The following is a 14755-nucleotide window of genomic DNA, read 5'->3' as shown; positions in this document are numbered from 1 at the left end:
ACAATCAGAAAAATAATTAATTTTTTTTAGATCATTTATTTAAATATTTATCTGACTATTGATTAATTATTATGACAGTAAAATTGGCGGACATCTGACAGTTTTTAAATTTTTACATAATAAAATGAAATTGTTTAAACAAAAAAATTAAAAAATTGACTTTTAGAAAATTCTACAATCAGTACATGCATTTTTTTTTATTTTATCACTTTAATTCTTCAATTTTTTCATATGTAATTTAAAAATAGTCTTGTCTGCTATATTTACACTCATTTAATTATTGAAAATAATTAAATGCGGAAAATTAAGAAATTCAAGATAAATAGATACTATATATATTTAAAACATTTTATTTTTACACTGCGTTTGTATCATTTAATATTTTTTTAACTGATAATTATAAATACAGTTTACCAAAACATCATTTATGATACATGCGTTAGTAACCTATTAAATTATTATGTAAATAAATATGTTTATATATTTATTTAGTACTCTGGAACTGGTGATTTTGAATGATCAACTTGAGATTTAAACTGAAAGTAAATAAGAAATAAAAAAATTATTATTGTTTGGGTTTGTTGATGACTAAATATGTAATAAAAATCAATATATACCTTGTATTGTTTAGTTTTGTATTCTTGCCATGGTTCTGGGTTCCTTCTTCTGCTCCATGTAACATCAGGGTTTTTCGTTGCTAAACGTATTAAATATCCGCTTGCTCCTAAACCTCCGACAATAACACAAGCAAACAGAGGCAGTAGCTGGACAAATGAGGGAAAAAAATTTTTTTATTAGTTATTGCAATTAGACTGAGGAACTTATTGATTGAAAGGCAGTAAATTACTTGACAGTGGATTTAACTGAGAGTACTTACAGAGGGATTTTTCTTCAGACTTTTCAAATCCATTCCCAACATTTTGATGAATTTTAAGTTACGTGATCGGCGATTAAAATTTAATTTCTTCTACACCTTTCTACTTTTTTTTGCGCTTTTAACCCTAGTACTGCACGTAAAATTGTGAATGTGAGATGAGATAAAATTATTTTGAGGGCTCGAGATTAGGTTGTAAACAACGACCTCTATTTTGTGTTGTTTTATCGGCAGAGTTCAAGAAGTTGCTTGCAGCGTGAAAATATTTATTGAAATTTTATGATACTGAGGTTAGCAGACGTCTAATAAATTTGAATTTGTTTTTAGACGACAAACTGTAAAAAAATATATTTAAAAAAATTGCACCTGTAGTTTTTTAAATTTTCTATATGTGCATATTTTTATTTTTTGTTTTTTTTGTAATTAATTTGTTGAAAAAAAATCCGAAAATTACTAATTTTCTGCTAACTTCAGAATCATGAAATTTTACGAGTCATTTGTTTTTTAGTGGACATAAAATAATTGGCAGTTGTCATTAATTGAGACAGTTTATAAATTTTAAATATGGAGGATACCTCTACCTTCCATAATTTTAAATAAATAATAAATTAAAATCATCAAGTTTTAAAATTAATGTGGATGTAGCGTAATCCTGAAGTTAACCGACGTCTATTAATTTTTTGATATTTTAAAAATCGATAGATCAATCTATATAATTATAATTCTATATCTATATATTTATAATTATAAAAAAAAAAAAAATATTTAGAAAAATTCCACTTATAGCTTTTTAAATTTTCTACATGTGCATATTTTTATTTATTTTTTTTTTGCAACTGATTTGTTGAAGAAAAAAATCCAAAAATTGCTAACTGTCTTCAAACTTAAAATTCATGAATGTAGCAGACATGAGACAATTTATGAATTTTGAATAAATAAATAAATAAAATAAAATAATTAAATTTTAAAAAATGCGCGTTCTGATTTTTGAAATATTTTAATACGCATTTTTGAATTTTTATTCTACGAGCATTTTATTTATTTATTTAAAAACTCCCACTTGTCAGTTACATTCACTCTCACCGTTAAATGTTAAGCTATGAATAAAATACTTGAGTATGAGTGTAGCAGACATCAAACAAATTTAAAATTATTAATAAATCGAGTAAATAATTAAAAAAAATAATATTTAAAAAATTTAAAAAGTAATAAGTGCATCTTTTATAAATATTATTTTTTAAATTATTTACTTTATTTATGTATAATTTTAAATTTATCTGATGTTAATTATAATTTATCTGAAAAATACTTATTCACGAGTGTAAATGTAGCAGACAACTATCAATTTTTTAAATTTTAGAATCAATGAATAAAAAGTGCGTAGAGTAAAAATTTAAAAAATGCACGTTCAGGTAAACGCAAAATCCTTACGCGCATTTTTTTTAAATTTCATTATTTCAATTAATTAATTAATTTATTTAAAATTTAGAAATTGTCTCATGTCTGTTACTTGAATGAATAAATGAGTGTAAAAGTAGCAGACTTATGTCTGCGATAAGACAGTTTAAAAATTTTAAGTAAATAAATAAATTAATTGAAATAATGAAATTTAAAAAAATGCGCGTAAGGACACACTCATTTATTCACTAAAATTATTTACTACAACTAAATAGGGTAGAGGTACCGTTTTTGGCCACTTTAGGGCCAGTTTTAGACACTTGAAAAAAATAAAATAATTTGTAAAAGACGCAGTGTCAAAATTAATTTTCAAAATATGTTCAAAGATACTTTTATCTCACTAATAAAATAGTAATTTTAGTTTATACTTTTTCATTAATTAAAATAAAGTATTAAATGTCCAAAAATGGAGCAGTGGCCACAAATGGTACTTATACCCTATACATGAAAATAAATATTTAACACTGGAACAAATAATAAATTACTATTGGTGTGGATTTATATAATTTTCTTGATAACTACATCTCTTATCATTAAAAAAATGACTATAAAAAATTGATAATTATTAACGTACTCACTTAGGTATAAATAATAATAATAGTAATAAACATGTACAATTGATGAAATAATTAGCAGATTAAATAATATTTTATTAATTACTTTTTTTTTTATAATAAAAAAAATCATTAAATTCACTCATACGAATCGTGTTCGAGGACGACAAATCTTGTGCCCATTTAAAATAATAATTATTTAATTTATCAATTTTTTTATATATATTCTGGCAAATAATTCGCAAAAAGCTATACACAAAGTTCAGTCCCAATAAATTGTGTGTGTTATACAATTACAATAAAAACGCCACACGATTAATCCGTGAGCACTCATTATAATAATTAATTAATTCATTTTTTTTTATTTTTTATTTTTAAATTCTCACTTTCATAAACTTACAGTCTCTCTCACACTCTTCCTCACTCTTCTCTCACTCTCGTTTATTATCAATCATTTATTATTATTTTGTTTTATATTTTTAATTACTTATTTACTTTAATTAATTTTCACCTGAGTGAGGAAGAAAACAAATTAACCATTGGCTTGTTGTACAAACCTCGAGTTATAATTATAATCATTATTATTATTATTATTATTATTTATTATTTTTTGTTATCGTAATAATATTTAATAAATTCATTTAATTGTTTTTAGTTTGCATTGTCACAATCACTTGAAGATTAACAATTGTTTTTTCAAGCATCTCCAACCACGATACATTTGTCATAGAACACATTAGCTGGTTAGTTCGGCTGCCAGTTGACGAAGCAGACATAAGACTCGAGGGTGACAATGAAGTTCCATCAACACTTGGAGACAACTTACTGACAGTTGTCTTGCTGTTGTCTGGATTACTCGTGCGCTCATCACCTGAATCTGTTGATTTGGTTTCTTGTTTTTCTCCCGCTGGTTTACTCTTATCCTCGACATCCATCACAGCGTTGGTATCATGCTCTTGGTGATTGACAGCAGGTGTTTCGTCAACAGTCGCAGGAGACTGACTTATTCTCCTGGCGCTGTCGTCCTCACACTCGTTGCTGGGTGTAAATTTACGTTTTTTAGCGGGGGCTTCAATGTCTTGTTGCTGAGGACTAGTTTCTTTAAGCCGCGCATTTCTGGTGCGAGTAAGAAGAGTCTCTAGTGCCTGATGAAGGGATTTGGGTGGTTCCACTTGACTACCACTGCTGTAAACTAGAACAAGAGCACGCAGATCACCAGTGAGTCGGTGCGCAGAAGCTTTAACATCTACTGCATCGACCATCGTGCTCAGGCTGCTGACCAAGTTGTCAATTAGCGAGCAAGTTTGCTCGGTTAACACGTGGTTAGCAAGCTTGGGAAAAAATGTCTTGAGGAAGGCGTGAATTGCCGGTACGCCGAGTGATGATCTTTCGTCCAGCAAGACTGCGTCCACGTAGTCGACCGTGTATGAGGAACATAAAAGTGCCGATATATGTTTGCGATCAATGTGAGCAGCTGCATGGACATCTAACCACAGTCGAGGGAATAATGCGAGATGAAGTGGCACTCCTTCAAATCCTAGCATTGCACTTAAATTAACCAGAGTTTCAGTCATGCAGTCGTGATTTATGGCCAGTCTGCACATTACATCAATCAGCTCGTGATACGGAAGATAAAATTCCAATAGAGCACTGTCGTACTCGGGATCGGAGCCTTTGGTAGCTTCCAGCTGTGAGTGTGGTACTGCCATTTGAACCATAGGCCTTGCTGGTCGCGCAGCTATTTTTCCTGAAGGTGTAGAACGTCTTGGTAAATAAGGACCGGGTGGTACAGCCGGATGAGACTCTTGAAGAGCGGCATGGCAGTGCGAGAGCAAAGGTGCGAGTATTAATATCGCTTCTGCAGGTACTATCATCACTAACTCTTTCAGTAATTCGATAGCTAAGTTTCTTATCTCAGGGGGATTATAAGTGTTGAGTAAAGTCGCTAGTTTACGAAGTACATCAGGCCATTCTTTACAATTAGCTAAGATACTCCTGGCATCAGGACCGTCTCGAGCTGTTCTCATGCATCGACCAAGATCGACTATTATGGCGATTAATTCTGCTAAGTCACCAGCAACATGGCATGCTGTTGCTTCGTGGTACATTATGTGCAACATGTGGAAGGCCTCAAGAGCCATTCCCAGTCCGCCGTTATAGACTACGTAGAGACGGTCATCGTCAGACTCAATGAGAATTCTAAATGCTGATATGAGTGTCGCCCAGCAGGATCTACCATCCAGGCCCTGGAGATATGACGACAAAGTTCCACGTCTGAATGTCGCAATGTCCGCTTCCTCTTGCTCTGTTTGGTCGGGATGTCGTGCCACCAGCAAGTGCATAAGTTTGAATAACTCGTCGACGGCCGTTGAATACTGTGTAGGATGAGGAGTTATATTTTTAAAAGCCCACTGGATATTTTGATGGGCTGCTAGTTGACGTGTGAATGCACGTGACTGCTGACAGCAGAGTCTCAGGAGTCCGTAGTAAGCTGGTAACATTACGCGGTTAAATAAAACAACATCTTGGTCTTCGTGGTCGGCTAGAATATAATTAAAAGCAATGTTCTTGGTGATATGAGGGTTGTGAAGTATCATCGTGACGTTTTCTGGGCAGTCTACGCAGACATGGTGCCAGAATAATAATACAGCTTGCTTGTTGTGGTGAACAGGAATACTCGGTTCCGATAATTTCGGATGGAATAATGTCCACAAATCATTTAAATACTGTCCAAACATAAGTTTTTCGGTTTTAGAAACGACGCAGTAGGTCATCAATGCAAAGTATGCGGTTAATTTCATGGTACCGTGAGTTTGTATGTCTATAAAATGACGGGCAGGTTGAAGTAATCTTAATAATGCTGTGTAAATTTGATGAAGTATTATTGTTGCTTCGGAGGGCAACTGGAACTCCCGAGTTGAATTGCAACCGAGACCAAGCCGGTGAGTGCTTCGGTATCCTTGACGGAAGTGAGTTGAGGGTACGAGCGATACGAGAAGAAAAGCTGCGGCAGAACGCACTCTTTGATTTGAATGCTCGATTAAAAAATGTTGCAACCAGGTGTCGAGCTCTTGGAGGACCCAAGTGTGGGCTAGTTTACTCCTGGTGACTGCGAGCGCTAGCCACTCGAGGGCTGCATGAGGCGCAGCTCTCGCGGCATCCCAAACGCGGCCCAAGATCAGCTGAGTCATCGAGGGCAGTCCGGTGGGACCAGAGCCTTCTGTCAGTAGCGTAAGTAATTTGAAAAATGGCTGGCACGTGTCCGTGTGCTTGGTGATGGCTTGAAAGATCATGGTGACAATCTGGATGGCGAGTCTGTCATTCCACCGGCACAGTGACTGAATAAGATTGCGGGTTTGGTTAAGATTAATAACATCGCGAGTTTGTTGATATAAAAACGGGAAACCTTTGCCGCCAGCTACGGCGCTGCGATCTGCTGGAGACAGCGTTAGTCGATGATCAGGTCCTCGGCTTCTTTCAACAAGAGTTGCTATCAGAGTTATCATTTTATCCAGCGAAGCTGGCCGCAATTTTTCAGCTGGCACCGCTACAACAATTTCCTCCTCCTCTTCTTCTTCTTCCTCGCTGACAGTGTCAACCATCTCGAGGGTTTTGTGTCCAAGATAAAAATTAATCATCGTAGATATCGCCTGGACTCTGATCAAAAACAACGTCTCTTCTTCTCCCATTTTGCAGAACTCGTACAAGAAACTAAAGTACTCGGTTAGATGCTTGAGATGCTGCTTAGCGTGTTCCATCAACGACAACAACATTCTGACGAATCTCGTGACGCAGGACTGGGTACCGACGCCATTGAACTGATTGTCCGAGTACTCGTCTTCATTTTCACACAACAGGTACAGAGGTGCTTGAGTGGATCTTAATCGTTGTATCACATGGATACACAGTCGCTGGAACATCTGACGCACCATTTGATTCGGACACTTGACTAGAATTTGTATAGGCCACCAGGAATCACTGGCCATGCGTTCAAGAAATCTTGCACATGCTCCAGCTGAGGCGTTGAATTGTTTTGTCAGCAACTCAACCCACTGGACCATCGTTGGTTTCTCTTTAGCGTGAATAAATGTCTCCATGAAAAACGAAGTCGATAACTCTGCAGACATTTCCGTAACATCTGGATACAGTGACAGCAGAGTACCTGGTATATATCCGCATATCTGCCACATAAAACTAAAATACGTGTGCTCAAATATATTTTTGTCCTGAAGAAAATGCATATTGTCCTGCCAAATCCAATCTTCCAGTTCTTTATTAAGTTCCAACTGTGCATAAAGTTTTTCATTAAAACGATTTGGATCCTCATGAATGGTCGCAACTACCGACGGACTTGAACCAGTAGCTTCCTCTTCTTTGTGTTGCTCAGAACTAGGATCTGCGCACCATTCGTAGAAGAGCATGTACGCTGAATTTGTTTTTTCAAAACTGAAATCCATAAATTTATCAGTCACCGAGTCATAAGTTTTGCTTGTCATTTCACCACCGAAACATTCAGCGGCTATTTGACTGGGATCAAAAGGTTTAACTTCTGCGTCGTTGAATAAAAACCACTTGTCCTTGTTGGCAGAAGTACGATCTCGAATAAAACTGTAGTAGTGTCCACCATCAGCAGTTCCAGTATGAACAGTAACGCCAATTAAATCATACTGGTAGTGCTCAGCCCTCGAATTATCATCGTCTTTATCAATATTTATTTTATCATCATTCTCACACTCGGTTTTGTCGCACTCTTCCTTACGTTTATCCTCCCGATAGTGCTGAGGAATTAATTTTTTCTCCACATAACCCGACATGTCCAGTCTCAGTGGAAAACTAAAGTGCGTGTTTACTTTTTCTTTCAACATTGTACCCATATTGAATGTATACCGCATGGTATTGAAGCACAAAATATGGGGCAATTTTTTGAAACACGCGCGCTTTTCAGCTCTGGCTTTTTTACCGCACTGTGAACACGTGTACATGTTGTCACCTTCCAATGTGTCTTTTACTGTGACTTCGTCAAGACTTTCGTAAAGATTTCTCATGTCCGCAACTTGACAACGGACTGTGTAAAATTCCTCAACAGTTCTGCTGACATGCTCGCAATCAAGCGAGACCACGTTGTTAGAAATAACTCCGCAAAATAAAGTTTTCACGAGAGTTTTTAAGTCTGACGTCATTTCTTCTAGCTTTGACACAAGATCTATAAAAAATTCAGCCATGTCTTTTTGCTCACCGGTATTCAGAGGCTCGTGATTCATCGTGTAGACACGGCAAAAACTTCTTGGATTGTAAGCCTTCCGTTCAGACTCTAGGAGATACGCGAACATCCTCTGGAGTTCTCTTAATGTTAGCTGGTGTTTGTTAGCACGATTGCAGTCTGCGCTGAGTATCGCGAGTCTTGCTTGGGGCATCATATATAAATGTTGCATGCAGCTGGCCATGTAGCAGGTGGCTCCTAAATTAGTTAATCCGACATACCCACAGTCAGAACGACCGTCTTCGTGCGGCCAGTAGTCCCACGGGTACGGCGATTGTGGTCCAGGTTTGTGTTGAGTCAGAAGTTTTTCATGTAAAATTCGGTAATTGTCGGGTGCAGACTTCGCGAGCTCGGCTAGAAGGTCAAAGGCCGCGGATCTTGAGACTTGACTCTTGCATTTCGGCACGTGTTTCATTCGAGAGTTGGGCAGAGCAAATAGAAAATCAAAGACTCGGTGAAGTAAATTCTGTCCAATCTTTGATTGTTTGCATGGTGGATTGTGTGACATAATATTGCATGTAAGATTTAAAAGACCAACAAGTGCGTCGTCTTCGACGGTATTGTGACGAGTTTCCAAGTGCTCACGATTTAGTACCGAGTCTATAACACTGCTAGCCAGGGCTTCCAAGTCTATGGTGCCTCCTTGCTCAGACTCATCAGCTCCGGCTTCTCTGATGGCTTCATCAGGTAGCGCGTCAACAAGTCTACACACTAGCCAAAAGTAATCACGACATGCAGGACCGTAAGGTTCTTTGCCGTCCTCGTGAATTGCCGAGTGAAGATGCAGAGGAAGATCAGGCCGACGTCGGTGAGATGGTTGCATCGCTTCAGCGAATACCAAGTGCTCCAACAGAGTGTTCAACATTGGGACAATCAACGCAGTGTTATCACCTTTATCACTTGTTTTTTCTTCGTCTTCTTCGTGGACAGTTGTCCCCAAACAAAGACGATACAATGCCGTACAAACTTCTCGGCGTACCGCTGGCTCAGGGTCTTCTAAAACTAATCTTCGGAGCCACGTGCTACCAAATAATTCCGAAGATGAAAAAAGAGTCTGTCTGACACGTGGATCGCTGTGAACCCAGCAGACAAGTAGAGCCATAGTGTAATGAATCACTTGCGACCTTCCAAAAAGTCCAGTTTTATAGTGATTGGGATCGCGCGGCATAGAAGCGGCGTTTAAAATACTCGTTATTCTTGTCATCACCGTGTCAACAGTCATCATGGCGAGCATCGCATCACTCAATCGCGGTACAATTAATTTTTCAGATTTAGGTCGTTTCTTTTCTTCACGTACGACTCCTAGATGGCAAAGCTGTTTAAGTAAACTCGCGAGACAGTCTTGCTGCCATTCGCTGCCGTCACCGCGTTCTAAACACCCGGACATGAAGATGTCAAAGAGATGACGTAAGCCGCCGTGCTGAACAAAGTTCGTAGCCCAGGGTACTGAGTCTTCAGCAACCGACTGGTCTTTGCTGTCACCTTGGGTTTCTTCAGAGGCGTCACCCCCGCCTTCATGGACGGGAGTTATCGTGACAGAATTGGAGCAAGAGACCGGAGACGAGGGTGGATTCCTTTTGCTGAGTGACTCGACGATGTAAAGTGAGTACATAAGTTTCTGCGGACTCGCTGGGTCAAGTAGTTCAGGTAGAGATGTTTCTCCGAGTTTCTGGAACCCTCTGAGTAAAGTCGGGCTGGTAGGCAGTAGCATAAGAGTATCCCATACTCTGCGAGATAAAACTTGTGCTTTGGTATGCGGTATTTTCTGTCCACCTTTCACCATAGACTTCATTGCACTCAATGTCCTCATTAATGTAAACAGCTGCTCGAAGTACTGATGCTTCAGGAGTAATAAAGTTGGCAGTGATTCTCGTGGCGGTGGAGGTAACAGTGAAGCTGAATCTACATCACGTTTTCCTCGACTGACGTTGCCACCGCGATTACCAGAAGCGCCAAGAGAAATGAATACCAACTGGCCATCTTTGAATCCCATTTCTTGCAGTGTCTTCTCGTCGTATTCGAACGTCAACTCCTGGCCTTGAGTAATCATTCTGATAGGTCCGTCTGTCAGAAGAGTTCCCAGAACTGATGAGTTGGTATTCGATGAACCTGACGCTGAAGACTCGGCATTTGTTTTATTATTTTGTGTGTCATCCCACCACTTGGCTACTTCCGCTCTCAAGTCGGCAACGTAGTCGGTACTTAGCAGTGAAAATGTTGTTTTGTCGGGGATCCCAGCGGGTTGTACATAAATTTTCAGGTGCTGTCCTTTGTCAGAACTGCTCATGGCAACATGAGAACCAGCTCCACGTCCTTCCAATGCCCATCGACGTAAATGATACGCGTAACGTTTTCTAAATGCCTCCAAGTGAGTACGGAGAAGTAAAAGCGCCCGCTGTATACACCGAAGACTCGCTTCTTCATTATTCTCCAAGTCCGCGCTTGCCGCTTCCAGATGAGTCATGCATTGAGATACAAATTCCGCTTCTTGGGTCAATTGACGAGACATGTAGTAGCCATTGAGATATTGTATGGCCGCCATACTGACATCTGTTGATTTAGCTCTCAAAGCTATTCGCCACAGAAAATCCATTCCCACAGAATCAACTTCTCTTAGTGGACGATCCAGATGAGCAGCTGCCAAACGAGCTAAATTACACAGCTGTTGGAATAAACTTAATCCGGTCATGCTGATTGTTTCTGGTGGTAAACTCGGTAATTTACGCATACACAGATGCTTCAAAGTGTCCATTCCAAGTGCATGCTGCTCTGTTGATTTAGCCTGACTCAGCAGCCAGCTAAAAAGTTCATCAGCACACGTCGGATCTTGGGAGAGACATTGCCAGAGTATGTCTACTTGTTCTAAACTCAAGCGAAAACAATCTGGCGATCCGAGAGGTGAAAATATTGAAGATAAAAATTGTAATCTCACTTGTACTTCAGTTTGGTGTGAATATAAATTCATTGAATTTGAATTATTTGAATTGTTCGCGTAATTACTTGTGTATGCTTTTAAATTACTGAAAAAATGTTTCATCATACCGCGTTCTCGGTCAGCCCAAGTAGTGATTGTGTGCGCGTCCATCGCTCCGAACTGCTGGAAACTCGCGAGTAACTTTGGTAGTAATCTGAGTGACACGACCACTGAATGATTAGCTGCCAGATTCTCCAAGCAACCTTCGATAAATTTCATAGGAATTAAACGATCGACGTTGAAACACAAAAGATTACAAAGCGCTTTCTCTGCTTCAAGAGCCAATCCTTCGCCCAGCTGACCAATTTTATCGTCTTGAAGAAGATCCCAGAGCAGTGTGTTTCCAGGCTTGCATACTGTCTCTAAATTAAACTGGGATGCGAGTCGCGAGCTCATGGACTGCTGTCTCATAGCTCTTCTGCGAACTTGCGGAGGCCGGAAGACGGATCTCCTCATGGTCATTGCGTGGGGAGCGTGATGGTGGTGATGATGGTGATGCTGATGATGACTGTGGTGGTGAGAATGAGGAGCGTAAGCTTGCATTTGAATAGTACTCAAGTGTCTAGCAGCCAGCTGAGCTAACTCTTCTTCGCACCCGCTCTCTTCTCCGTCGAAATCCGCCATATTTTTTTCACTTTTATTGGAAATTCTACTGCTGTAAGAGCCCTCTTCATCGGACAGCATGTCGTCCAGCCCAGAAGGTAGAAATGATTGACCAGTAGCGTGAACAAGACCCGCGAGTTCTGATATAACGGCACCTGTTGGATCAGTAGCTCCAACGACAACACCAGCTGCCACAGCGTCGCTGTCTTCATCGTGTGAACTGTCGATTGAATCTGGGTCCCTTGTTAATGATCCGTGCTCCACTAAAGACATGTATTTATCACTGTCTTTACTGGTACTTCTCAGTAAGGCCGTCGTAGGAACTTGTTGATCATTGGGTTCCAATAGAGATCTCTGCTGTTGTTTAACGCAGTCCAAAGTGTCTATCTTGGGTTCCTTTGACGTTGAATCCAAACCAGAATTATCTATTCTCGACTTATCCTCAACATCCAACGAATCTGGTCCCTCGCTTGGCAAATCCTGTGACTCTCTGTCCTCAGATACAACAATATTACCCTGTATATTTTCCTCCACATTGACCAAACGTTTCTGTGGCGTTTTACGTTTCCGTAATATTTTTCTTTTCTTCTTCTCATGAATAATCGGCTCTTCGGCTGCTGACTTTTCCGTATCAGCTTCTGCATCTGAGCCACTTTGAGCCTTTACTTTTCTATTGTACAATCTTACTTCTGTGTTTGTGTCATCATCAATAGGACTCGTGGTGATGGGAGGCGTACTGCGGTCTAATTTATCACCAGTAAATTCATCGACTTCTAAATTAGATTCCACTGGCATCCTATCGATACTTTTTCCTTTACAATTTCCCTCGCAGTCACTGCTGTCACCACGAGCTTGTTTCCTAGGCGAGGGACCTTCTGACGGTGCTGGACTAGGCTCTTCTTCATCTTCCTCAGGACTACTGCCGTCCATACCACTGGGATCGCTGCTACTGCTGTCAATGTCATCGGGACCACGTGATAGATCGCGATTTTTAATTGACAACCCGCCTGGATATCCTGGAGCGCCTGATGTCCATATAAATTTAATTAACGCAGAGGCTAAAAAGAGACTCTGCTCGGTATGATCTTTTGGCTCGAGTTTCCCCAGCAATGAGTAGAGATGGAGAACTGGTGTCGGCGCTAGATGTTTGACCAAAGGTGCAAGTAGGTCATAAACTGGACGTGCGCAATGTTTCAATTGTGCTGCTTGCCACATTGTGTCCATGTCCGTCGAGGATATTCTTCCCTCCATTGCCAGGAAGCTCAGGACAATATGACTTTGTTTTATCACCTCGACATGTAGGTTTGGTCCAAATATATGAGATATTATATTATTTTCCGTTAACCAGGCGGCCAACGCATGACCAACTTGCTCGACTTCTGCGACCGTTTCACTGTTGCATAATTCATTGAACGCGGTAATGTGAACGTTTATCTGAGCGATGCCAGCAAGTCTCATTGTTAAAGTTGTGCTTGTAAAATATTTAAAAGCTAAATCTAAACCATCGCGATCAAAAGTCGGTAGTACTGCGTCTGCTGGATCTTTAACAGCGCTCCACATAAAATCAGCCATTGTCCTAACAGCTGGTGTTCGTAAATCTTTGTCAGCAAGACGGCACATATACTTCATAACTCTACTTCTCAGTGGCACAAATAATTGCAAAACACTTGGATAATTAAGCCACAATTTAAGATTACAAATTACAGCTACCATAGAGTGGGCCAGACCAACTGGAAGCGGTTCCTCCATGTCAAAGCAGGAAGACATTAAATTTATACCGTTTTCACGGCAAAATAACGAAACAACACGAATAAGCGGTGCTGGTACTTCAGGATCTTGAGGCTCGCAAAATCCCCCTTCATCTTTAACTGGCGCAAGTGGATTCAAAGCACCGCCGTGCTTCATGGCAATGTACAGAGGAAAATTCAAAAGAAATATCTTTGACAGTAAATGAAATAATTTTTCACGATCCTGTTGAGTCCAGCGGTGCTTTGATTTATAATCACTTGTTGCCACAGCTGCTGATGACTCCGAACCTTTTTCTTTTCCATCTTTCGTCTCTCCTTTCTCTCGTGACTCCTTGTCATCTGTCTCCACACCCTTGTCATCATTATCACACCCAGTTGACTTATCAGCTCCATCCTCCTTTTTACTCTGGATCGCTTTTAGCTGCTGAAGTGTGCACAGGACTACGCTATGAGTCAATCGTATAAACCTCTCAAAGTTCTTCGAGTCACGATAACAACACATACATTGTCTGAAAACCAACGGCCAATTACTCAATTTAAAAAATTAAATTCTGTAAAAACACCAAGCAATTGCTTACCTTTGAACCCATTGATTAACATAGTGGAGTATGATGTCCACATCTATGGCACAAAGAGAGGCAACCTCGTCAGGCTCTTTCGAGGAACGTTCCTCGTCTGAAATAAAAGTAAATAAAATAAAAGTTAATTAATCGCGACATCCAACTCCATTAATCTACACCAGCTAGCAACGAATCACGACAAATCGGACCACCAGACAATTGTCACAAATAAAACAACAAAGACAATAATGTCAGCTACAATATAACCAAAAAATAAGCAACTCACTAAAAATTTGACTCGAGTAAAAAAGAGTATCAACAAATAATATCAGTTATCACGAGCCACAATTATTTGTAATCGTGCTGATTATTATTTCTAACCCGGCAACAAAACAAAAATAAAAAAAGTAAATAAATAAATAAAAAAAAATGCTTACATGAGAGCAAAAGGTCGTGAAAATCAACACACACATCGCACATGATTCTCTTTATCTTGGCTTATAAACAAATAACCCAATGATGAGCTCTAATTAACATCACACGATTTAATAATAATAATCATATTAATTATTACTGTAGACACCAACAACCTCAACATTTTTAAAACATTTTATATTTATATTTTATTATGATCCTCAACAGTTTATTAATCTCTCCCAGTTACCATATTGGTGTGCACAATTTTATTTTATGTATGTAACTCTACGTTCATACATAAGCACAC

General features: G+C 39.1%; 2 protein-coding genes across 2 annotated transcripts; both read right to left on the bottom strand.

The window, feature by feature from the left end:
- Window positions 1-304: 304 nt before the first annotated feature.
- Window positions 305-1040, bottom strand: LOC130675350 (cytochrome c oxidase subunit NDUFA4). The gene is made up of 3 exons (XM_057480966.1): window positions 878-1040; window positions 618-764; window positions 305-536 (listed from the first exon to the last, which is right to left on the bottom strand). Exons 1-3 carry the CDS (start codon window positions 917-919, stop codon window positions 489-491), a joined length of 237 nt encoding a protein of 78 aa, XP_057336949.1. The 5' UTR covers window positions 920-1040; the 3' UTR covers window positions 305-488.
- Window positions 1041-2949: 1909 nt separating this feature from the next.
- Window positions 2950-14746, bottom strand: LOC130675342 (ubiquitin carboxyl-terminal hydrolase puf). Its single transcript, XM_057480942.1, has 3 exons — window positions 14469-14746; window positions 14050-14146; window positions 2950-13980 (listed from the first exon to the last, which is right to left on the bottom strand). The coding sequence occupies exons 1-3, from the start codon at window positions 14509-14511 to the stop codon at window positions 3528-3530; spliced, it is 10593 nt and encodes a 3530-aa protein (XP_057336925.1). The 5' UTR covers window positions 14512-14746; the 3' UTR covers window positions 2950-3527.
- Between the last annotated feature and the right edge of the window lie 9 nt (window positions 14747-14755).

The sequence above is a fragment of the Microplitis mediator genome, chromosome 10 (assembly GCF_029852145.1).
Source record: "Microplitis mediator isolate UGA2020A chromosome 10, iyMicMedi2.1, whole genome shotgun sequence".
Lineage (NCBI taxonomy): Eukaryota > Metazoa > Arthropoda > Insecta > Hymenoptera > Braconidae > Microplitis > Microplitis mediator.
This window is presented reverse-complemented; position numbering and strand designations above follow the sequence as displayed.

Bases quoted from the DNA above. Each gene is read 5' to 3' on its own strand.
- LOC130675350 (XM_057480966.1), bottom strand. From the start codon at position 919: ATGTTGGGAATGGATTTGAAAAGTCTGAAGAAAAATCCCTCT. The intron at 765-877 runs GTAAGTACTCTC...TCATTTGTCCAG, and splicing joins GTCTGAAGAAAAATCCCTCT to CTACTGCCTCTGTTTGCTTG. The intron at 537-617 runs GTATATATTGAT...ATTTACTTTCAG, and splicing joins ACAAAACTAAACAATACAAG to TTTAAATCTCAAGTTGATCA.
- LOC130675342 (XM_057480942.1), bottom strand. From the start codon at position 14,511: ATGTGCGATGTGTGTGTTGATTTTCACGACCTTTTGCTCTCAT. The intron at 14,147-14,468 runs GTAAGCATTTTT...CTTTTATTTCAG, and splicing joins TCACGACCTTTTGCTCTCAT to ACGAGGAACGTTCCTCGAAA. The intron at 13,981-14,049 runs GTAAGCAATTGC...GTTGGTTTTCAG, and splicing joins GTTAATCAATGGGTTCAAAG to ACAATGTATGTGTTGTTATC.